The sequence below is a fragment of the Eptesicus fuscus genome, chromosome 9 (genome assembly GCF_027574615.1).
Source record: "Eptesicus fuscus isolate TK198812 chromosome 9, DD_ASM_mEF_20220401, whole genome shotgun sequence".
In the NCBI taxonomy this organism is placed as follows: Eukaryota; Metazoa; Chordata; class Mammalia; order Chiroptera; family Vespertilionidae; genus Eptesicus; species Eptesicus fuscus.
In genome coordinates, this window is record NC_072481.1 from 56,334,255 (window position 1) to 56,360,635 (window position 26,381).

Genomic DNA, 26,381 nt, shown 5'->3' on the forward strand with positions numbered 1-26,381 from the left:
GCCAGCCTGATTGATGCCTAACTGCTCCCCTGCCAGCCTGTTTGCCCCTAACTGCCCTCCCCTGCAGGCCTGGTCCCCCCCAACTGCTCTCCCCTGCAGGTCTGGGTCCCCTCCAACTGTCCTTCCCTGCAGGCCCGGTCACCCCCAACTTCCCTCCTCTGCTGGCTTGGTCACCCCTAACTGCCCTCCCCTGCAGGCTTGATCGCCCCCAACTGCCCTCCCTTGCAGGCCTGGTGCCTCCCAACTGCCCTCCCCTGCTGGCCATCTTGTGGTGTCCATCTTGTGTCCACATGGGGGCAGGATCTTTGACCACATGGGGGCAGCCATCTTGTGTGTTGGCATGATGGTCAATCTGCATATTACTCTTTTATTAGATAGGATGTAGGAGAGTAGTGGGAAAGAAATCTAGAAAGGTGGGCAGGAGCTAAATCACGACGGTCCTTGTTTTGTACCTTTAGGCAAAACGGAGCTACTGAGAATTATAAGAAGTCATAACCAAATTTATGTATTTGCAAGAGATTGTGGAAGGGTTGACCAGTGCAGTTTAAATATTTTACCCATACTTTTTTCCTGCTCTTTTATGCAGAGAATTTCATTGAGATAGTGAGACATCTTCTGAGGGAAGATCAGAGATTTTTCAGCCTAGTACTGATTTCACAAATTCTCTGGCAGAGAATAGGAAAAGCTGTAAAGGAGGCCTTCCTGACCACGGGAGAGACATTCTTTTTTGGTAAGCAGCCAGGTAGAACATTTAGCAATATTGGAAGAGCTTGGCAGCCAGAGCAAATACCTCAACTATCATCTTGAGTCAGATGTCAGACAGCCCCAAGTTGACGCTCTCAGACCTTGTCCTTTTCCTTTTGTGCACAATCACTGTGGTCAGAGAATGAACTCCCTGAGGGTTTATTTTTAGGGAGTGACGTGAATTATAGGCTTAACGTGTATACTCAGACCTCTAAATATACACAGTGCAAATTGTAGAACATACGAGAAATTTGGCCTGGTAATTTCCTTTTATGCATAAGGCGTATAATCTTAATTTCAAAGTATTTAAGAGTACTACAAAGTGAAGTCTAACTGGCATTACATGCAAGTCAAAATAGGTGCAGAGATTAGAGCAGTCTGAAAATTGCCAGGGTGTCAGAAATAAGAGAAAAGCCTGCTGCTTGCCTTTGCCTCTTTTGTATTTAAGTTACATTTTACCAACTTGGATTTCTAAGTCTAGGACCTTCACTCACCCAGACAAGGCCTTTGTGTGTGATTTAGAAAAAGGCCCAGGATATGGGCTGGATATCTGATGCCACTTGTCACATTGGTCAGGGGCCTCTGTGTAGCGTACGGAGTGAACCACTGTTCCGACTAGCCCTGTTAACGTGTCTATAACTGCAGACTTAACCTTGATTACTTTTTGGTACATTTTGGGTTATCCGTCACTTCTTTCTTCTCCTGAAAAAAGGTAGAAAATGCTGTTAATCCTTTTTCTTTCCTTTTGTTACTCATTTTGCATTGGCAGCTGTATTTCCCAGTTAGAAATCATAGTTGTTTTGTTGGCCAATTGTGGTGTATATGAAGTTGTGATAAAATATGGAAAGTTGCCCTAGCCCAGTGGTCGGCAAACTCATTAGTCAACAGAGCCAAATATCAACAGTACAACGATTGAAATTTCTTTTGAGAGCCAAATTTTTTAAACTTAACCCTTTGCACTCGGATGTCGAGTGTGACTCGACACGGTTAGCAGTAGAATAAAGGAATCGAGAAAAGCAAGTGAGTGCAAAGTTAAACTATATAGGTAGGTACATTGTTATTAACTTAATTAGGGTACTCCTAAGCTGGCCTTTGCTAAAAACTCAAGGGGCCAAAGAGTCGCATGTGGCTCGCGAGCCGCAGTTTGCTGACCACGGCCCTAGCCGTTGCTCAGTGGTTAGAGCGTTGGCCCGAGGACTGAAGGGTCTTGGGTTCGATTCTTGGTCATGGGCATGATGCTTGGTTGCATGCTTGATACCTGGCCCGGGCCAGAGCGAATCGGGGAGGCAACCAATCAATGTGTCTCTCTCACATCAATGTTTCTCTTTCTCTCTCCCCTCCTCTCTCCCTTCCTCTCTGTAAAAATCAATGGAAAAAATATCCTTGGGTGAAGATTAAAAAAATTATAACTTATGGAAGGCTCCTTTTGGGTAGTGTCATAGTAGCTGGCTGTTTTTGTATATGTATTATTTCACATGGGCAAAACTGTGTAAGTCATAACACATCAAGAACTGATCACTTCTTTATTTCATTGTTAGTCCTTTCAATGTCAAGGTACATCGAGAGGAGAATTAAGAAAATATATCTTAGCTCTTTCACTCTCTGAAATTGTGTTGTTTTTTTATTTTTATGTTCAACTTCTTTTCTCTCTCAAACTTTACTATAGCATTTTAAAACAAATGGGAATAAAAATTATCCACAACAGGGGTGGACAGATAGTCATGCAAGACACAAAGAGCAGCAATAGTTTTCTAGATTTGTTAATTATTTTAACATTATAGCAGACTGTTTGGAAAATTGCTTATCTTGTTGGCAGCGGGAACTTTTCCATTTTTAATAAGACCATAGAAAAGGCAAGGTCCCAAATCAGATTTAAATTGCTAAAAATCCTCTGGAGAATAGCTGCTGACATCGCAGTCAGATGATATTGAGACATTTGGCAGGCTTCCTCTGCTTGCTGGTGTTACAAAACCCACAGTGGACAGCCTAGATTTTAAAAGAGGAGCGGCATCCTTGGAATCTCCGCTAGAATCTGCTGAGGTTAAAATAGACCTGATGCCTTCTAAGCGACAGAGAATAGAATGTGCCCAGTGATGGCCAAAGCGGGGCATGCAGAAAACCCACTTGCACTGGTTTAAAGGAACAGGTCTAGGCCTGAAGCTCCAGGGCTCAAGGGTCTTCTAGTTTTGTTTTGTGTGTTTTCTTTTTAACTTTCAAGCAAATTCTGCTTTGGAAAAAACTTAAGTAATATGTGAATTAGGAGATTGTGAAAGAAGGAGGAAGGCTTGAATCCAGTCAGATTTTTGGCCTAAAATATATAACTGTTTAGTTAAAAGTAAACATACTTTCAGTGTTCTTCCAAAGAAAAACATAGTTTATGTCTAGGCATGAATGTTTTAAAGGTTCTGGGTATTGGACACAGGTAAGTGTTTTTTAAAAAAACTTTTAGATTTACGATTTTAAAAGTTTAGGGGGAAAAAAGAGCTACCTTGCCAAGTTTCAGTGTGGTAACTCATGGCACATTTTTCATATTTAATCACCCAATTATGTGAAAAGCTCTTTTTAGGCAATTGAGTGTTAATGATGAGTCATTAAGGGACTAATGCTGCATATTTTAGGTTTGGAAGATGGTGTCATAAGTTTAATTAATTTAGATCTGGCTATTAGAAACAGAAGAATTTTAACAGGCCTCTGAAAACAAGTTAAAGTCGTGTAACAGGCAGAATGAGCCTGAGGAAATACATGAGAGGCTTTTTAAATTAGGGATTTCCATGTCTTGGGGATGGTCAGTTTATAATAAGTTTTCTTTTTTCGTTTATATGAACAAATATTTAAATGTTTACAATGTGTTCCATACTTGATTGAGAACTGTAGGAACCATCAGGAAAAACAAAAATGAAAGAAAAAGAAAATAAAGAGAAAATTTGAAAAGTACATCCACTTAAGTTGTGTCCAGCGGGACAGACAGGTTGTATATTCAGGCAATAGTTAAATAAAAATTCAGATAGAATATTAAATGGTACATACTTACCTTATGCATAAGAATATGAATAGCTAACATGTATTGAATACTTATTTTACATATATTAACTTGTTTAATCCTCACACAACTCTGTGAGGTAGATTCCCCCCCACACACACACCTATTTTATAAACGAGAACACTGAGGAACTGAGGAGATAAGAAACTTACCCAAGGTTACACAGCTAATAAAGAGCAGTCAGAATCTGAATCTAACCTGAATGGCCCCAGACCCATGATTGAACACTTTGGCTGTATTGCCTCATATAGAATAAAATAAAACAGCTAATTTTTGGAGGATACTTGCTGAGGATAATACTTAAGCTGCAAATTATAAAGCAGTATGTGTTCCTGGGTAGCATGGGGTGCAGGATCAGAAGAGAAATTTGTGTGTTGGAAAAGATGCAGAAGGAACCAAAAGCTTGAGTAAAGAATGCATATGGCAATAAGACTACTAGTGAAAAGTTATTTAGCACTTACTATGTAGCAAGGACTGTGCCTACACAAGTCTCCCATTTAATCCTGTGACAACTCAGTGAAATCAATATTGTTATCCTCAGTTTACCCAGATAGTAAACAACAAAGCTAGGATTGGAATCCAAATGCTTGCTGGCTGACTCCAAAGCCCAAACTTTTAACCATTGCATTAATCTGTGGTAAGTGGGAGTGTAGTAAATATACTCAGATAAAGCTGAGTGGTCTTTCAGTAATTAATAGAAAACAAGATTATATAGGTAGGTTGGACTGAGATTATGGAAAGCTTTGAAAACCAGACAAGGAGCCATTGAAGATTTTGATTAGAAAATGGCCTTTATTGTTCTAGTTATTATAAGACATTCTTGTATATAATTAGGCTAGTCTATTTAGCAGTTACCTATATTAAATGAAATAAATAGTTTGTGAAAGCATTTAGCAGAAAGTCTAGGGAACATAGTAGTCACTCAAAAAATATTAGTTGAATCTAAATCCTCTAAAGAACTTGTAAATTCTTTGCACTGAAGATAAGATTTGAGAAAGGAATGCTCTAATAGTGCTGTATAATAGAAATACGTGAGCCACAAATGCAGCTTTAAATTTCTAGTAGTCATGTGAAACAGTAAAACGAAAGTAGTGAAATTAATTTTAATAACATATTAATAACATTTTCTTAAGCCTAGTGTTTATTAATAAGAGATTTTATGTCTTTTGGTACAAAGCTTTCAAAATCTATTGTGTATTTTACACTTATAGTACATCTCAATTCTGTCAGCCACATTTTATGTGCTTGATAGACACATGTGGCTAGCAGCTACCATATTGGACACCACAATTACATAGTTTCATAGCATGGAATCTGGTGTCAGATGACTTGGTTTTGAATCCTGCCATTCCATTTCTTAACTGTATTCGTATGGACCAGTTACTTATAACCTTTCTGTACTTTAGGTTCTTTGATATATAAAATGAAAAAAATATATATCACCTACCTCAAAGGATTACTGTGAGAATTATGAAATAATATATGTAAAGCAAATAACTTGGTTTCTGGCAAGTAGTAAATGCAAAATAAATGTTTATTAATCTCATCACACTTTTATTGTTGTTAAATAGCAAGCGTCTCTTATTTTCCATATCTTTCTTCTGCAAATGATTGATTATCCTTGCCCAAACATTTAAAATTCTAAACCAATCATTAAATAGCAAAGAAAGATTGATGAGCTGGGAGTAAAAAGGTTGTGAGTGGTCTATGCGTGGCGTTAGCCTCCACTATTACTACTGGTATTTCCCTATAGGGTGCAGATAAATTATTTTCAATTTGCTGTTGTACTTAACAGACTCATCAGATCTTTTCACTTTTAACCTAGCATCATTATAGATGCTCCCTCTACCAGGGAATACAATTCATGTCTAATAGTAATTTGCAACTTTACTATCAACATTGAAATACAGAAAGTATTTCTTTGTCTTTTCTGTTTTCAGCCATTTGGGGTCAAAATGTATAGATTTATTGTTTTCTTTCCTTCTAAATCCTAGAGGAAAGTGCACAAAATGAAAAAATACAGTGATTTATAACACCCTCTTGTGTAACTATCATATAGATAAAAAAATAAAACATTGTCAATTCTCAAAAGGTCCCCTTATTACCCCTCCCCTCCCCGCCCCAATCAATATTTCTTCCAAATTAACCACTGGTATGTTGCTAATGCTGATTACTTCCTGGCTTTTTTTATAGTCTTATCAACTAAGTGTGTAGTCCATTTAGTTTTGCCTGTTTTTGAATTTTTAAAAAAATCCTCACCCAAGGATATGTTTTTATTGATTTTTTTTTAGAGAGAGAGGAAAGGAGAGGAGAGAGAGAGAAAAAAACATTGATGAGAGAGAGAAACATCGATCGGTTGCCTCCTGTAAGTACCTGGACTGGGAATTGAACCTGCAACCTTGGTATGTGCCCTGACTGGGATTTGAACCCACGACCCTTGGGTGCATGGGCCAACACTACAACCAACTGAGCTATACTGGCCTGGGCTGTTTTTGAATTTTAATGTGAATAAAATGCATATAATTCTTCACTCAACGTGTTGTGAGATTCATCCATGTTCTTGCATTTAGCAGCAATTCATTCACTTTTATTGTTGTATGGTATTTCATTGTATGAATGTAGCACAGTTTATGTGTTCTATGGTATATGGACATTGGTTTGTTTTTGTTTTTTCCCCATTTTGGAGCTATTATAAATGTTGTTATGAACATTCTTATGCACAAAAGCATGCATTTCTATAAAACACACCAAGGATAGAATTGCTAGGTCATAGAGAAGGCAGTGTTGAACTTTAATAGATAATGCCAAAATTTCCACATGGTTCTACCAATTGACATTTCTACCAGTAGTGTGTGAGAATTTCCATTGCTATACATCCTTAACAAAAAATTTTTCCAAGTTCAATAATTCTGGTAGGTGTGTAATGATATCTAATTGTGACTTTAACATTTTTTTCTGCTAAGATAAATTTGGTAGGAAAATATTTCTGAAATATTGACTAAGATGAAGCCTATGGTTTCCCAATTTTCTGTGCTGTCCTTGTCTTTCAGTACCACAATCAAGAGTTGATACTTTTTATATTTTTAAATTTTATTTTTCAATTACAGTTTATATGCAATATTATTTTGTATTAGTTTCAAAAGGTATTTTACATTTTAATTGGATGCATGAAAGCAGTTAGTTTGAGATATTGTCCAATATTCTTTCCTTATACTTTTTATTGGCTTGTGTGAAAAACAGCTGTATTATTTCTAGTCATAATTACTGCTTTAAGCTGCCATTCCAGGAATAATAATAATTACTGAAATGAGAGGTATGGTCTGTGTGGTTTACAAAGTTGGATTTAATGAATAAATCTTTCCAGTTCCTCTGAGCTTATGTTTTGGTTAGATTAAAAAAAAAAAAGTACAATCATTGTAACTGATCTGGATGACATTGAGTGGCTGGTTTCTGTTGAGTGAAGTAAAACAGACTTAACAGCTTGTGGGTAATGTCTGAAAGGTAAAGTGACATGAGATAAATGTTTGTGTTTCATTCTGAAAATAGCAAAAGGCATATGGAACCACGATTTAACTTAATTGACTAGTAATATAATTCTGCTTTAAAAGTGCTTTGGCAAAAAAAATTGTACTGTGATTTCTTTTTGCACAATTAATACTAACAATGGAAAAATCATTAAGAAGATAAAGATTTAAAAGTTGTAAATGCCAATTCAGTTTTATAAATAATTGATCTGTTTGTGTGTGCATTTAAAAAAATCATATGCACTAAAAAGAGAATAATTGAAAATTTTCTGGGTAAAATTGAGTTTCTAAAAATACCACATTTAGTCCTGGACTCTGTGGCTCAGTTGGTTGAGCATCGTCCCATGCAATGAGAGCTCCTTGGCTCTATTCGCAATCAGGGCACATGCCTGGTTTGCAGGCTCAGTCCCCAGTAGGGGATGTGCGGGAAGCAGCCCAGCAGTGTTTCTTTCTCTCTCTCCCTCTCCTTTCCTCTCTCTTTCTAAAAAAATCAATAAAAATAACAAAATAAAAATACCAAATTTGATGAAAAATGTAAATTTCTAATAGAATATGTATTCTTAAAAATAGAATGATTTAACCTCAGATTTTGTTCCATTATATAGTCATTTAGTAGTAGGATTTTAAGCTGACAAGTTAGATATTTTAAAAGGATTGATGTAAACTTCATTTGAAAACAATTATAATTTAAACTTAGAAGATAAATGGTTAAAATGTTAACTATGGTCTCACCAAATGTAGAGTAGTGTTAACATAAAAACATTCAAACCTGTTAAGAATTTTTGTGAGTTTACTTGAGCCAAACTATCAACAATTGCCAGGAAGCAGAATCTCCACGGATTGGGATGATGTTCCAGAGAATGGCCGTTTTTCACCTTGTTTTATACATTACAATCAAAGGAGGAGACATAGGTGGGTTACTTGAAATCCACTTGGTGACAGATTAGAGAGACAGGAGAAAGCAAAGCGAGGAAACCTCTGGGATTGGATTACTAGTAAAATGATAGATACATACTTCTTACTTTTACCGTACTTTCCGGCGTATAAGACGACTGGGCGTATAAGATTTTCCTGGGTTAGCCGAAACCGGTTTGGCTCAGTGGATAGAGCGTCGGCCTGCGGACTCAAAGGTCCCGGGTTCGATTCCGGTCAAGGGCATGTACCTTGGTTGCGGGCACATCCCCAGTAGGAGGTGTGCAGGAGGCAGCTGATCAATGTTTCTCTCTCATCGATGTTTCTAACTCTCTATCCCTCTCTCTTCCTCTCTGTAAAAAATCAATAAAATATATTAAAAAAAAAAAAGATATACTTTAAAAAAAAAAAAAAAAGATTTTCCTGGGTTAAAAAGTCATTTTATACCCCCAGAAAATACGGTGTATTGGACTATATTGATGGGATTAGATGTAATGAATTAGATATATTGGACTACCGTATTTTCTGGCATATAAAACGACTTTTTAACCCAGGAAAAGCTTATACGCCCAGTCGTCTTATACGCCACAAAATACGGTAGTTAAAGTTTAATTTCAGACCATCCTTTGTGGTTACTTTAGGTCTTTGAGTTTGCAAGACAACCATGTAGGCCTTCCCTGAGCTTGTCAGGTTAGCATGTGGCCACTTTCATCCACAGTAGTAGAAAAATATGCTATGTGCATGGTTATTTTTGATACTTAATAGGAATCAACCTTGTGCCAATTAAGGTTTATTTGCTTTTTCAGATTGGCTTAGAGCTTGGAATATAAATAGGTTGTAAAACTTTTTAGTTTAAATTGAATTAATGGTTTGGATTTCTAAAAACTTTACACTTCCCGTGTAGAATCACAAAATGTCTGTGTTTTCTGGTAGTTGAGTAAAGGTAATGAATTTTATTTTAGGAAAAATGATTGAATACAAATTTGGATAAATGAAAGCCAAAGAGAGTTCTGGTTTCTTTTTAAAGAAGATAAAGTTTCTGAAAAAATTAACAGGTTGAGAATAAAAATAAGAAAAATGTAAATATATTTTGTTGTTTTCTTTTTTATACTTGTGATAATTTTTTAAAAAATATATATATTTTATTGATTTTTTACAGAGAGGAAGAGAGAGGGATAGAGAGTTAGAAACATCGATCAGCTGCCTCTTGCACACCCCCTACTGGGGATGTGCCCACAACCAAGGTACATGCCCTTGACCGGAATCGAACCTGGGACCCTTGAGTCCACAGGCCAACGCTCTATCCACTGAGCCAAACCGGTTTTGGCACTTGTGATAAATTTTGAAGCATAGCATTTATTTGCTAGTCTTGTCACATCTGTAAGCAAGTACAATATTCCTTTAAAATTTGATGTTAACAGATTCCTGATGATAGTATGTGAAGATATTGGCATCCACATTCCCAATGTTGTGTCTTGCTAATAGGTAGCCTGTCAAGACATTGACTATTTGCAAATGTATTTAAACTTTTTCAGCCCTTTAAAATCATTGGAACAATTATATTTGACCCTCAGGTAAGCACAGTAAGTGTGAGTGACCTAGATCTATCTCATCATTTTTGGCCTTTTAGTGTTTTCAAGTGGCCTTAAGGAGCAAGAGAACTCAGAGATACCTTTTTGGAATTGTTATAATTAATCAATTTATCACAACTGATAAGACAGGCAACATTTTATGTTAATAATTCTTTTAATTTGAATGATCCTACCAGTTCTAACTTGCTCTGTTTCAAACTGTCTTTGGTATATGCTGATTATACCATGTAGATTATCCAACTTCAGTTCTTATATACCCACTTAATTTATTATATACTCAAAAATTTTTAATCCACAATTAAGTTTAATCCCTTGTTAAAGCAAAAATGTCAACTTTATAGCACTTTGTTCTCTGCTTGGCAGTGTTTCAGAATCAGTTAAATAGTAAATCAACTTTGAGAGGCTTCTCAGATTATGTTCCATTTATTTGTATTGTTTTCCTTTTCAAACTTTTTAAAAAATATTGGCCAAGTTTTGTTTTTTTATTGATTTCAGAGAAGGGAGAGGGGGAAAGAGAGAAACATCAATGATGAGAGAGAATCATTGACCAGCTGCCTTACTACTGGGGACTGAGCCTGAAATCCAGGCATGTGCCCCCACCAGGAATCGAACCATGACCTCCTAGTTCATAGGTTGACACTCAACCACTGAGCCTCTCTGCCTGGGCTGTATTATTTTCCTTTTAGACCCCAATAGTCTATCGAAAGAAAGACGAGTAAATAAAAAAAAAGAAAAACCAACTATAGAGTATAAAATATGGGAGTTGACAAGGAATATCAGTTTCTAAACCTTTCATCTTTTACTTTTAAGATAAAAACACAGATATTACTGTGAGGGGGAATGTAGACGACTATGGCCTTCGAGACACCTTGAGCGTTGCTTCAACCGATTCCTTTGCTTCAGCAGCAGAGGTAGGTCATGTGTGTTCCTAATGAGGATTCGCATTCTTTGTCAGCTGGACAGTACAATTTTGCCATTGTGTTGTAATTTAGTTCAGTAGCCACTTATTTAGCACATGGTAGATACCAGGATACAAAAATGAAAATAGCATGAAAGTTCTCACAGGAGCTCATAACCTCTGTACAGAGGTGGACATGTAAACACATACTTTAAATAGGCACTTTTATATACTATGGATTATGGAAAGCAGTTGACCTTATATCAAGATTCTTAAAATAGTTCACATTTTTTAGCTCAGAAATCATACATCTAAAGTGATTAGATGTAAAGATTTATATATAAAAACATTCACTTTGGCATTTTAATAATAATGAAAAACTGGAAACAGTCTAATGCTAAATTATGATATATCCATAATTTTGAAATATTATAATGGCATAAACAAGTTCCTAATCATTTTTAATGACATGGGAACATGCATTAGGTGAAAAGGGTAGTATGTAGAGAATATGATTGTGATTTTGAAATAGAAAAGAAAGAAAAACGTGTGTGGTATTTAATTATTTAGGCAGAGAAAAGAAGACTAGATAAAAGTTCACTAACGTATAAATAATGGTGATCACTGAATTATAAATTTATGGATAATTTGTTTTCTACTGAGATTTAAATTTTGTATCAAAAGAGAATGCTTACAAAGTGATCATCTTTTTATAATTTTCTTCTACTTAAAACAGGTTTAAAAATCACCAATGGCCAATTTTATCTTAGAATAATTTAATTTTTATGATAGATTTTGGATATTAATGCTGTTTTAAAAATATAAATAGTATCACACATATGTAATTGAATTCATGCTGTAGTGTGGAAAGCTTTAGGTATTCTACCTAATACCCTGGGCCCTAAGCCTTGATTCTGCCTTTTTAAAATCTCTACTGACCATAATATTTCATCCTCTCAAGATTTTTCTGTGTATGTGTATTGTCGCTGCAGCTTACAGTATTATCTCTTGAATTATTTACATTTTTTCTTATATTTTTTATGTATAAGTTTGCAATAGACAAAATATACCTATTTGTTTTATGGAAAAGCTGTTTCCTTTTTCTTTGCTATTTGATATAGACAGGCTTATCTTTCTGTTCTTTTTTTAAATGTTTTTTTTTTCAGCTTTATTGAGATATAATTGACATATAACATTGTGTAAGTTTAAAGTGTACAGTGTGATGATTTAATACACATGTATTGTGAAGTAATTACCACAATGAGTATATAATACAGTATTATTAGCTACTAGAGGCCCGGTGCATGAAATTCGTGCATGGGTAGGATCCCTAGGCCTGGCTGGTGATCAGGGCCAATCTGTGGGGTGACCAGCGGGGTGATCAGGAGGCCCCCGCTGGCACCCGCCTTGGCTGGCCTGGTGCCACCCGCTCGCCGGCTCTGCCTCCCGCCGCTGGTTGCCTCCCTCCGCGGGACGATAGGGGGGCCCCTGCTCGCACCCGCCTTGGCTGGCCTGGGGCCTCCAGGCTGGAGGCAGCTTCTATGTTGAGCATCTGACCCCTGGTGGTCAGTGCGCATCATAGCGACCTGTTGTTCTGCTGGTCGTTCCGCCGTTTGGTCGATTTGCATATTAGGCTTTTATTATGTAGGATAGTTGCCATACTGTACATTAGATCCCCAGAACTTAATTATCTTCTCACCAGAGGTTTACACCCTTTGACCAATATCTCCCCATTTCCCCCACCCCTCAGCCTCTTACAACCACCATTCTACTCTCTGTTTCTATGGGGCTGGCCTTTTTTTTGTTGTTTGTTTTGTTTTTGGCCCTTTTGCATTTCACATGTAAGTGATGCTGTACATGTGATATGTCTTTCTTGTCTGACTTATTTCACTTAGCATAATGCCTTCAAGTTTCATCCATATTGTTATAAATGGCAGGATTTTCTTCTTTCTCATGGATGAATATTTCATTGTACATATACTATATATTGCATCTTCTTTATCTATTCATCCATTGATGGACACTTAAATTGTTTCCATATCTTGGTTATTTTTTAAAATGTTGCAATGTACATAGGATAGTGCAGATATCTTAATATAGTGATTTTATTTCCTTTGGATATATACCCAGAAATGGGACTGCTGGATCACACAGTAGTTCTATTTTTACTTTTTCGAGGAACCTCTATATTGTTTTCATAGTAGCTATACTAATTTACATTCCTCCCAACAGTGCAAAAGAGTTCCCTTTTCTTTAAATCTTCACCAACACCTGTTATCTCTTATCTTTTTTATAATGGCCATTCTGACAGGTCTGAGTGGTATCTCGTTGTGGTTTTGATTTACATCTTCCTGATGATTAGTGATGCTGAGCAACTTTTCATGCTCCTATTTGGCCATTTGTATCTTCTCTGGAAAAATGTTTATTCGGGTCCTCTGTCCTTTTTTCTTAATCCTCATGGGAGCCCGGCTGGTGTTGCTCAGTGTTTGAGCATTGACCTATGAACCAGATGTCACGTTTCAATTCGTGGTCAGGGCACATGTCAGAGTTGTGGGATCAATCCCCAGTGGGGGGTGTACAGGAGGCAGCTGGTTGATGATTCTCTCTCATCATTGATGCTTCTATCTCTTTCTCCCTCTCCCTTCCTCTCCGAAATCAATAAAAATATATTATTAAAAAATAAAAATCCTCATGGGAGCATGTGTTTTTATGGATTTTAGAGAGTGAGGAAAGGGGAGAGAGAGAGAGAGAAACATCAATGTGAGAGAAAAACATTGATCAGTTGCCTCTCGTACACAACCCGACTGGGATTGAACTGCACCCTAGGTATGTGCCTTGACCAGGAATTGAAGCTGCAATCCGTTGGTGTACAGGACGATGCTCCAACCAGTTGAGCCACCTGGCCAGGACCCTCTGTCCATTTTTAAAATTAGATTGAGTTTCTTTGTCTTTGCTATTCAGTTGTATGAGATCCTTATATATTAACCCCTTATCAGATAGATGGTTTGCAAATATTTTCCTTCATTCCGTAAGTTGCCTTCTCTTTTTGTTGTTTCTTTTGCTGTGCAGAAACTGTTTACTTCAATACAGTCTCACTTGTTTATTTTTGCTTTTGTTGCTTATGCTTTTGTGGTCATATTCAAACAATTATTGTCAAGGAGCTTTTTTTTTTTTTTTTTTGCCAGTGTCAACGAGCTTTTTCCCTATGTTTTCTTTTAGGAGTTTTTTGGTTTCAGGTCTTATGTTTAGTCTTTACTCCATTTTGAGTTAATATTTGTTGAGTGATGTAAGATAGGGATTCATTTTAATTCTTCTGCATGTGGTTCTCCAATTCTGCCACCACAGTGAAGAAGTTATTCTTTCCCTGTTAGTATTCTGGCTCCCTTGTCAGATATTGATTGACTCTATTACAAGGGTTTATTTCTGGGCTCTCGATTCTGTTCCATTGGTCTCGGTGTCTATTTTTATGCCAGTAGACTACTGTATGATTACTGTAGCTTTGTAATACAGTTTGAAATCAGGAAGTATGATGTCTCAAGTTTTGTTTTGTCTCAGGATTGCTTTGCCTCTTTGGGGTCTTTTGTGGCTCCATATACATTTTAGGATTGTTTTTTTCTGTTTCTGTGAAAAAATACCATTGGAATTTTGATAGGGATTGCAATGAATTTATAGATGGCTTTAGGTAATATGGACATTTTGACAATATTAATTATTCTGATCCATGAATATGTGATATCTTTCTATTTATTTGTCTTTTTCAGTTTTTTCATCTTAACAGTGTTCAGTGTACAGATTTTTCACCTCCTTACTTACATTTATTACTAAGTATTTTTTAAAATATATTTTTATTGATTTCAGAGAAGAAGGGAGAGGGAGAGAGAGAGGTAGAAACATCAATGATGAGAGAGAGTCACCGACTGGCTGTCTGTTGCACACCCTCTACTGGGGATTGAGCCTGCAACCCAGGTATGTGCCCTTGGCTGGAATCGAACCCAGGACCCTTCAGTCCCCAGGGCAACATTCTATCCACTGAGCCAAACTGGCTAGGGCCTAAGTATTTTTTTTTAAAGCTATTATCAATGGGATTGTTTTCTTAATTTCTCTTTCTGATTACTGTTAGTGTGTAGGAATTCAACTGATTTTTGTATATTGATTTTGTATCCTGCAACTTTACTGGATTTATTTATTAGTTTTAATGATTTTTTGGTGGAATCTTTAGGATTTTCTTTGTATAAGATCATATCATGTGCTGAGAGTTTTACTTCTTTTTAATTTGAATGCCTTTTTGTTTTTCTTACCTAGCACCTCTGGCTAAGACTCCCATTACTATGCTGAATAGGAGTGGTGAAAGTGAGCACCCTTGTCTTGTTCCTGTTGTTAGAAGAAAAGCTTTCAGTCTTTCACCACTAAGTATGTTAGCTGTGGGCTAGTCATATATGGCTTTTATTGTATTGAGGTACATTCCTTCGATGCCTAAAATGTTAAGAGTTTTTATCATAAAAGGATGTATTTTGTCAAATGTTTTTTGTCTTTATGTTCTGTAAATGCTTAACTCCTTGATGGTTTATAGGGAGAATAATTGCATTCCCTCTCCCCCCCCCTCCCAGGAAGAACAATATATCTAATTGCTCTAAAGTTTATTTATAATGTACAACTTAAAAAAATATTTGACAAGTGTTCATTGTACTTTGAATTTGTTGTAATTTTTTTTTTTTAAATCCTTATGGAAAACAAAATGCATGAGTACCACAAGAAGGACTCGATGTCTGAGAAACATCCTAGGAATGCTTCTAGGGTATAAATATATGATCTCAGAATGTGATCCAAGATAAATTCTTTACTAAGAAATGTTTGTTAAATTATTTTTAATTGCATTTACTATATGCCAAGCCCTTAAATTAGGGAAAACTACTTTAATGAAGAAAGTTAGTAAGAAAATAATATCAGAACTGCTTGGGAAGTTAAAGTTTGTGATCATTTGGAAGCTTTATTCAGAATTACCAGAAAGAGTTCTTGCCTCTTTAGATTAAAACAAGTCCTGGCATAGGCTTTTCTCAAAGCCTGGTCAGTCATTTGTGAAAGTGATTAACAGGATTTTCCTATATAAGCTTTGCCAAACATTGCTTTGGAACTACAGCCGTTTTTCTCTGAAAAGTCTATTTTTAAAATAATAGTTTTATTGAGATATAATTCTAATACTATAAAACTTACTCTTTTAAAGTATATAATTCAGTGGTTTTTAGTATATTCACAAAGTTGTACAACTAGTACCACTTTCTAATTCTATAATATTTTCATCATTCTAAAAAGAAACTATTAGTAATTATTCCCTTTTCTCATCTAACACTTCCCTTCCCCCCAAGCTCTTGGCAACTACTAATCCACCTTCTGTCTCCATGAATTTGCCTATTCTGGACAGTTCATATAAATAGAATTATACAATATGTGATCTTTTGTATTTGACATTGTTTTACTTAGCATGTTTTCATATTCTGAAAAGTCTTTTCAATGTTAGGGTACCACTGCATTAAGTACTCTCCTAACTCTACCATCTGTTAAAGAGATTGTCATTTAATAGATAGAAACTAATATTACAGAGAGAGCAATTTTTAGCCTTAGATTTCATTTTTCTTAGAATTACCCCTCCTTAAGGTATATTATATATGTGTTAACACATACATAAATTATAGGAGGCTCTTTTTTTGAAAGTTGCTCTTTAAAGAGAAAATATTATTTCTTACTAGAGGCCCGGTGCATGAAATTTTGTGCACTGGGGGGGGTCCCTCAGCCTGGCCTGTGCCCTCTCGCAGTCCGGGACCCCTTGGGGGATGTCTGCCTGCCAGCTTAGGCCCATTCTGCCATGGGGATCAGTGGATTCAGTTGCCATCCTATATAATAAAACCTTAATATGCAAATCGACCGAAAGGCAGAACAACTGGTCACTATGATGCACACTGACCACCAGGGGGCAGATGCTCATTGCAGGAACTGCCCCCTGGTGGTCAGTGTGCTCCCACAGGGTGAGCGCCGCTCAGCCAGAAGCCGGGCTTATGGCTGGCGAGCACAGCGGTGGTGGTGGGAGCCTCTCCCACCTCCGCTGCAGGTGGGTGGTAAGGAGCAAGTGGTCCCGGACTGCGAGAGCCCTGGACTGCAAGAGGGATGTCCGACTGCCGGCTTAGGCCCGATCCCCAGGCGGATTGGGCCTAAGCCGGCAGTCGGACATCCCCTGAGGGGTCCTGGACTGCGAGAGGACGCAGGCTGGATTGAGGGACCCTCCTTACTCCCCTGTGCATGAATTTCATGCACTGGGCCTCTAGTATAGGATAATTCAAATATGTCTACTAATGAAAGCTTTTGCTACCCGCCCTCTGACTTGCTAGCACTTTATACCAATCCAAAATGATACAGTAACAATAATATACAACGGGACAAGGATAAACATTTAGAATAATCATAATCTAAAAAGAGAGGGTTATATCTGCCATTGCAAATTTCTATTTCTTGAATTATCTTACTTCCTCTGGAGTCAATTTTGTCTATTTATCTTGGGCTTTCATTCTTGTGTTGACAGTTTTTTTTCCTCCCTCTCAAATTTGAAAGTGTAATTGGTGACTGGATTGATTTTCTTAGGTAGATTTTGTGGGTTTGCAGTGTTTTCTGTTTGTTTTTCCCACAGAAAGGTGAACAGGAGAGCAAATGGGGCTCATTTACTTCTTTAAGGTGTGTTGATTGGCAGGCTTTTCTTTAGGATTAATGTTCTGGAAATAGCCTAGCAGGCAGGGCACACCTGGAAATAGAATGCAGAGGGCCTTATTGTGGGGAGGGCCATCACTCACCCTAGCCAATTTACTCTCTTCAGGCAGTTTTAATAATTTTTGGTTGAAATTTTTTTTTTTTAAACAAGTTGCCTTCCTATTCAGGGATGGAGGGAAAGGGGCAGGGAGTAGAATGAGATGTGGGACTGCTATAGGTCTTTGGACACAGACTTTTGTCTAATCTCCCATTTTTAGTCCCTCTTCTTCAATCCTGCTCTCACACCTGCCAACTCCAGGCCTGCTGCTGTTTAAGGCTGCAGCTTAGCAAATGTCTACCCTCAACAAATGTCTTTCCTCCTGAACTTATTCTAGATTGTGGCTTCCTCATCTATGTCATCTGTTCACACACTTGCATTTGCTTTCCAGTTTGGGGAAATTTGTGTGTCTTTTTGTTGCTCTTAATATGATTTCCACTATTAGTTAATTGTTGCTGTTTAATAAATTACCCATAATGTAGTGTCTTAAAACAATAATAAAATTCAGGTGCGGGCTTGGGACTGGTGCTGAGGCTGAGGGGCCTGCCCTTGGCCTCATGGGTGCATCCTTGAGAGTGAGACCCCGCGCCCTAATTTGGAGATTGTCAGGCAGAGGTACATGTCTTTGTCTTAAACTAGATTAGATTAAATCCCGAGGCCTCCACACTTGGGGTTAGTGGAGGCTCAAGTGTTTTAGAAGTTACCTTCTTAAAATTTAAGGTTTGTGGATGGTTTTCTGGATCTTGGGCCTTACAGTTAGTCCCGTGAGAACTGAGTCCTAAGGGCTAATCCAGGGAGCCTGTTGTTTAGGTATTTAATTCTGAAGTCGTATATATAAGATAAGGAGGACTCTTAGACTGAACATGCCTATCCAGAGCAGCCCACCATCTTTCTTTTTCTTTTTTTAATATATTTTGATTGATTTCAGAGAGGAAGGGAAAGGGAAGAAATAATTGATTGGCTGCCTCCTGCATGCCCCCTACTGGGGATGGATCCCACAACTCAGGCATGTGCCTTGACCAGGAATTGAACTGTGACCTCCTGGTTCATAGGTTGAGCCACACTGGCTGGGTAGCCCTGATCTTTCAAAGTAAGAAGAGGGTCTTGCTTGAAGAAACTATCAAGAAACAGCTCCCACAGTACTATAAGAACATTGGTCAGATCTTCAAGATGCCCAGGGAGGCCACTGAGGGCACTTACACTGATAAGAAATGCCCCTTTACTGGTAATGTCTCCATTCAAGGGTGGGTCCTGCTTGGTGTGTAGATCAAGATGAAGTTGCAGAAGATCACTGTCATCTGCAGAGACTGCCTCCACTACATCCCTAGGTACAACCACTTTCAGAAGTGCCATAAAAACATATCCATGCGCCTGTCCCCCTGTATCAGGGACGTCCAGATAGGTGATATCATCATGGTTGGGGAGTGCTGGCCCCTGAGAAAAACTGTTTGCTTGGCTGTGCTCAAGGCCACCAAGGCCGCCAGCACTAAGAAGCAGTTCCAGAAGTTCTGAGACCAGACACCTACCCATTTCCCCAAACAAAATAAAGTTCTTTTCTCATTTAAAAACAACAGCGATGACAACAATAAACTTTTATTATCGCACCATTTCTGAGGGTCAAAAATTTGGAAGTGGCATATCTGGCTTGAGGTCTTTTGTGAAGCTATAGTCAAGTATGTTGGCTGGGGTACAGTCATCTGAAGGCTTAACTGACGCTGGAGAATCTGTTCTCAAGATAGCTCACTTTACAATGGCATGTTGGTGCTACCTAAGGCAGAAAACCTAACTTGCTCACCACGTGGACTTTTCTGTAGGCCTGCTTGAGTGTTTTCACAACATGGCACCTCGCTTCCCCAAGAGGAAGTGATCCAAAAGAGAGTGAGATGGGAGCAGTGACTATTAAGATCTCACCTCAGAAATCACACTCTATCATTTCTACAATATCCTATCGGTTACACGTTAGTCCTGTTCAGCATGGAATGAGACATTACCGGGAAGAGAGAGTCATTGAGGGCCACTTTGGAGTTATTGTTATTTTCTTTTCTATTTCTTTTCTATTAGTGAGATATGGTATATAGTTAGCCTGCTTTCTTTAACTGTACTAGTAAGTTCTATTTGTAATTTTAGGTGGTTGATCTTAAAGGAACACGTAAACATGTAAAAAATAGTCCATATTAAAGTGGAACTTAGCCTATTTCATGACCCATACTAGTTTTGAGACTTTCGACATTTCTTTCATGTTTGTTCAGAGGCTTTTAAAAATATAAAGGCTTTCAAACATATTACCTTACATTCAGCACAATCATTGCTTGCCAAGGAAGATGAGGGTCAGCCCCTCTTGCACCTCACGGAGAGCAAGGGAGAAGTAATTCAGGGTGTTTGAAATCTTCAGCTAATTCCAGAACATTGTTTGTACTCGTTGGTACATCTTTGGGTTTTATCTGTTTTTATTGCTGTTGTTATTGACTTGTTTGATTCCTTACATGGACATTTTATGGTACTTGTGAACTATGGGAGATAACTAATAAAGTAGGATGGTGCTTTGATGGAAACCAATATAGTATTACTTTTCTGTTTGAAAAATTTTAAATAAATTCTTGAAATGTACGCTTTTGAGGGAAGAATGACTTGGAAATAAAGGACATTTCAAAAGTTTCAGTTAGAAAAAAAAGAACCCCTTTTCATGGTAAATTGCCCACTTAAACCATGTTACTGACCCTGCTTCAGAAGATACATCTCAGCTCTAGAAAATGTTAATCTTTTTCGGAAGCCTTTTAAAAAGTTTTTGGAAATTTTGTCAAAAAATCCTTCCTAGAAACTATATTCTAAAATGAGAATTTAAGCCATTTTATTTGCTTTTAGATTTGCTTTTTGCTATAAAAAACTCGATTCATTATTAAATAAATGTTTCTGAGTTATTGTCTCTTAGGAAGAGTTGATGATAATATTAGCCAGTGTCAAATCTTCAATATGATGTATTTTCACAGCTGCAAGCCTATTTTAAGAGACCTAGTTAAATGATCACCTCAGCCAAGCCAACAAATAAGCAAGGTAGACCAATAAATCAAGACTTGACTCTGGAATCTTGTTGGATTTGTTCACTTCTTATTAGTATGAATTATTTTATGTGGAGAGTTTAATTGGAGCTCCAGTTTCCTCAGAAGTTTTTCCTACTGGTAGGTGTACATAGATCCTGTTTGTTTTGACAGTGGTTCAACACTTTAAACTATTTAATATCTAAAGAATTTTCATTATAAGTTATTTTTTTAACCAGTTATGTGTGGGGTTTTTTTTAACCTCAAACACTTTCCAGTAGCATAATATATTTTCCTTAAACTATGAGGGGAAATACTACTTAAAAGCAGAAAATATATGATGTCAGATATCATTATCTCCATTTACCTTTTTTTTCCTTGTGCTTCTGGTCTAATAGTCATATTTATAATATCTTAAATATTGCTGTTGCTTAAACTTTTTCTTCCTTGGCTTTCTGGATAGAGCTGATAGGAGAGTACAGTTTGATATTTAAGAGTATAGCCTTGGCCGGTGTAGCTCAGTTGGTTGGGCATCATTCCGTGCACCGAGGTTGCAGGATTGATTCCTGGTTAGGGCTTGATCCCCAGTAAGGGGGTGCAGAGGCAGCCAGTCGATGTTTCACTCTTACATTAATGTTCCTCTCTCGCTTTCTCTCCCTCTCGCTCTAAAAATCAATACAAAATCTTTTAAAAAAAGAGTATAAGCTCTGGTATAAATGCCTAGGCTTAATTTAACTTCTACTATTTAGTTGTGGGACTTGGGGCATGTGCCTGCTAATCTAAATCACTGTTTCTTTATCTGTAAAATGTTGATAATAAAAGTATCTACTTTATGAGTTATTGGAAAGGGTAAATGAGATGATAATCAGGGTAAGGCGTTTAGCACAGCAATGAGTGAATATGAATTATAGCATAGAGAAATACTTCTAGAATAGTAGAGTAAAAACCTAAACTTCTCCACAAAATCATAAAAACATTAGCAAAACTTTTCAAAATAATAATTTTTAGAACTCTGAAAATTAATGAAATACTTGAAAAGATTCAAGGAGCATTGTTCAAGAAAAATGGCTGAATCTCAAGAATAGTGAACTTTGTGGATACTTAACTTACTTTATTCCCATCTCCTTCTTCACAGTAGTTTTAAAAACCAACAGTCTCTGCCCTGGCTGGTTTGGCTCAGTGGATAGAGCGTCGGCCTGCGGACTGAAGGGTCCCAGGTTCGATTCCAGCCAAGGGCATGTGCCTGGGTTGTAGGCTCGATCCCCAGTAGGGGGCGTGCAGGAGGCAGCCGATCAATGATTCTCTCTCATCATTGATGTTTCTGTCTCTCTCTCCCTCTCCCTTCCTCTCTGAAATCAATAAAAATATTTTTTTAAAAACCCAACAGTCTCACAACTATGGTAACTTTGAAAGCAGAGGCTCAGCAGCCACTGGAAGAAACTTAGTGGCTTTGAAGCTTCTCAAAAGCCCCATCCCTGGAGAATTGTCACTATTTGACTTGCAAAGCTCCATTCTCAAGACTTGTCTTTCATTTGACCTAACTTAGAGCTTGCTCTGTACAGAGTTCTGTCCCTTGGGCCTTTGTTGAAAACAATTAGTGATAATTGTTTAACATTGCAGCTGACTGAGTTGGTCATACCAGCTAGGGCTAGCAAGAGGCTGACCAAAAACTTAAAAGAAAACATTGGGCAATGAGATGTTTATAGGGGTTTTTGAAAAGCCCCAGCATAATTCTGGGAATCTAGACAGCCATAAACATGGCAGGGCTATGCATGTGTGCAGGAAAAAGCTTAGAATTTCCTAACCTCTCATCTCTGGTTGACCTTGATGTTCTTTTTTTTTTTTTTTTATTGATTTTTTACAGAGAGAGGAAGGGGGAGGGATAGAGAGTTAGAAACATCAATGAGAGAGAAACATCAGCTACCTCCTGCACATCCCCTACTGGGGATGTGCCCACAACCAAGGTACATGCTCTTGACTGGAATCGAACCTGGGACCCTTGAGTACGCAGGCTGATGCTCTATCCACTGAGCCAAACCGGTCAGGGCGATGTTCTTTTATTTTATTAAAAAAATTAATTCACAGGTGATGTGCAGTATTATATTAGTCTTAGATGTACAACATCATGATTAGACATTTATATAAGTTATGAAATGATACCCCAATAAATCTAGTACCCATCTAACACCATACATAGTTATTACAATATTATTGACTATATTAGGGGCCCAGTGCATGAATTCGTGCACCTTGAAAGGAACTGTGGCCTGCAAGGGGCGGGTCTCGGCCCATTCTCCGCACCCATGCCCAGCCCCTCCCACTGTAGCCCCTGGTCCCTCATCTGCCAGCAACCCTGCTCCCAATGCCGCCACTCCCACGTGCTGATGGTGCCAGCCCCACTCACACCTGCTGATGGTGTGGAGCGATTGGGGCCAGCGTCAGCAGCGGGTGCGAGTAGGATCGGCGCCGTCAGTGGGTGTGAACAGCGGCTACTTCTCTGATCGCCCCTCAGGAGCAGGGGGAGGTGGAGATGCCCTCAGGGGCAATCAGGGTCAGGCACCAGCAGCAGGTGCAAGCGGTGGCTCCAGTGCCGGCAGCAGGTGGAGCGGGGCCAGTGCTAGCAGCAGGTGTGAGTGCCAGGCGGGACCACAGCACGCCGGGGGAGGTGGAGAAGCCCTGAGGGGTGATCGGGGCCGGCAGCTGCCGCTCACACCCGCTGATTGCGCCGAGCAATCAGGACCGGCGCCAGGCGCTGGCAGCGGGTGTAAGTGGCAGCTCTGGCGCCTGCAGCGTTGCGAGTGAGACTGGCACCGGCAGCAGGTGCGAGCACCAGGCAGGACCGCAGCGCACGGGAGCAAAGAATTTTCAGTAACCACCAGAGGCTCACCCCGATGACAGTGACCGGAGCCCTGTCTTGGTCTGGCATTCCCGCTCACCTGCTCCACCATCCCACTGTGGCCAATTCCCATCATGTTCCACGCTCTGCCGCCTGCTGCCAACATCCGCCATGTTCTGTGCGTGCCCCTGGTGGTCAGCGCATGTCATAGCGACCGATTGTTTGGTTGTTCCGCCGTTCTGCTGTTCGGTCTATTTGCATATTAGCCTTTTATTATATAGGATTCCTTATGCTGTACTTTACATCCCCATGACTATTTTGTAACTACCATTTTGTACTTTTAAATCCCTTCACCTTTTTCTCCCATTTGCCCAATCCCCATTCCCATCTGACAACTGTCAAAATGTTCTCTGTATCTATGATTCTGTTTCTGCTCTGCTTGTTGTGTTTTGTTTTGTTTTATAGATTCCACATGTAAGTGAAATTGTCTGGCATTTGTCTTTCTTTGTCTGACTTACTTCAATCAACACAATACCCTCTAGATCCATCCATGTTATTGCAGATGGCAAGATTTCATTATTTTTTATGGCAGAGTCCTATTCCATTGTATATATGCACCACTTCTTTATCCATTCATCTATTGATGAACACTTAGGTTGCTTTCATATTTTGGCTATTGTAAATAATGCTGTAATGAATATATGGGTGCATATGTCTTTTCAAATTACTGCTTTGGGTTTCTTCAGGTAAATACCCAGAAATGAAATTGCTGGGTCCTTCTTTGTCTCTTTATATTCTTTGTTTTAAAGTCTATTTTGTCTGTTATAAGTATTGCTATCACAGCTTTTTTGTTTGTTTCCATTTTTCTGAAATATCTTTTTCTATTCTTTTGCTTTCAGTATGTGTGTCTTTCGATCTAAAGTGAGTTTCTTATAGACATCATATGTAAGGGTCTTGTTTTGTTATCTATTCAGCCACCGTATGTCTTTTGATTGGTTCATTTAATCTATTTGCATTTAAAGAATTGTTAATAGATATGTACTTATTATCATTTTATTAATATTTTTTTACCTCTTTTAAATCTTTTTAAAGAAGACCCTTTAACATTTCTTGTAATACTGATTTGGTGATGATGAATTCCTCTAGTTTTTTCTTGTCTGGGAAGCTCTTTATATTTATCATTCTAAATGATAGCTTTGAAATCTTATGAATAGTTTTTATGGTTTTATCAAATTGAGTATATTTTGATGTTAGTGAGATCTGATTTTCTATTTTCATAGTTTTTTTCCTATATCATTGCAGTCTGTTCTAACCTAAGCTAATGCTTAGCTTGCAGAACACAGAGAAGTCCGGCATTCTTACAGTCTGGAGTCTCTTTGCCACTGCCCTTTTTATGAAGAAGCCATGCATTTAGTTGAAGAAGGAAAAATTTACTCAAGAGTGCTGAGGTACCACTTCAGTTTTGCTTATGCTTATGAAAAATATTAAGGTACTATTGCTATGTTTGTATGATATTTATTTAAAATGTTAATGAGAATAGGGAAAAGTATATTTTTAGGCTCAAAAAATTTTTTTTACATATTTTGTCAGTATTGAAAAGACATGTGTTTCATGTTAAGTTCCTGAGGTTAAGCCTTGTTTGAATCCAAATTTGTAGTAGCCTTGATCTTGAATGCAGTGTAACAGTTGTCTCCCCTGTTTATTTACATAGAACTGAAATGCTGGAGTGCCTAGGAGACAGTGATTTTCTTGCCAAACTTCACTGTATACGACAGGCTTTTCAGGTATTATTTTTAAACATTAAGTGACTTTACCCAGCCACTCACCCCACCCTCATGCTATAGAGTCCAGCCGCATATAAACAGGACAGCTCTTTGCTCTTGTTATTGTTATTCCTGATGGCAAATATAAAGTCCACCAAGTTTATGTTTCCTGCCTCCTGTTTCCCTTCATTTGGCTTCATTTGTCATTGTCCTCTCCCATAGCTTCCCAGGTCCACCCCACTTTGTCAAAACAGGATATTTTGATGCTGCAGATGTGTACAAATGGCTGCTTAAAATAAAAATCCTACTTTTTAAAATTACCAATTAGTATGTGTTCTAGATCATTTTTTATTTGAATCATTTGTAAAATTATTGGTTTCCTAAAAATGAAATAAGGTTGTTAAACAACAAAATTATCTTTATTTTCTTATGTTTTGGGCCTATGTATCATTTATTTTGGACTTTCTAATATTAAATTGAACAGAATTTAAATTCAGATTTATCTCCCTTTAATCTTTTTTATTATAGGTTTCAAGAACTCATTTTATTTTAGTAAATTAGAGCTTTCTCTGTGGTCTGAAATAGTGCCACATGCAATGCATTAACTACATTAGGGTTATTTGTGCTTAGATGTGCTATGCCAGTGGTCGGCAAACCACGGCTCATGAGCCACATGCAGCTCTTTGGCCCCTTGAGTTTTTAGCAAAGGCCAGCTTAGGAGTACCCTAATTAAGTTAATAACCATGTACCTACCTATATAGTTTAAGTTTAAAAAATTTGGCTCTCAAAAGAAATTTCAATCGTTGTACTGTTGATATTTGGCTCTGTTGACTAATGAGTTTGCCGATCACTGTGCTATACAGTCAAGTGTCCATTCAAATTCATTACAGGTCTCTTTTTTCTTTGTGTGGGGATGGATATTTTTTCAGGTTATTCTTTCAGAAACAGCCAATAGGATATTCCTTGCTGAGAGTGGAAGGAAAATTTTATCAGCGTTAATTGTGAAAGCACGAAAGGTAACTTGTTTTGTTGGCAAGTATTTTCATAATTGTTTGTGTTGGACTGATGATTAAAATGCATTTAATTTTTAATAGAAAAAATAGTTTTTTTTTTTTTTTTTCATTTTTTATTTATTTATTTATTTATTTATTTATTTTTTTAATTTCTTTATTGATTAAGGTGTCACATATTTGTCCTCATCCCCCCATTCCCATCCCACCCCTCTCCCCACGCATGCCCCAATCCCC

General features: G+C 37.8%; 1 protein-coding gene and 1 pseudogene across 1 annotated transcript in view; both read left to right on the forward strand.

Annotated features, from left to right (window-relative positions):
• MIGA1 (mitoguardin 1) overlaps nt 1-26,381 on the forward strand; it is an 88,115-nt gene that overhangs the window by 39,501 nt on the left and 22,233 nt on the right. Inside the window, exons 7-10 of the mRNA XM_054720739.1 lie at nt 10,623-10,723; nt 24,701-24,819; nt 25,083-25,155; nt 26,064-26,150. Coding sequence (XP_054576714.1) covers nt 10,623-10,723; nt 24,701-24,819; nt 25,083-25,155; nt 26,064-26,150 — 380 coding nt within the window. The remainder of the gene's footprint in view (nt 1-10,622; nt 10,724-24,700; nt 24,820-25,082; nt 25,156-26,063; nt 26,151-26,381) is intronic.
• On the forward strand, nt 18,058-19,012 carry LOC103284188 (40S ribosomal protein S11-like; annotated as a pseudogene).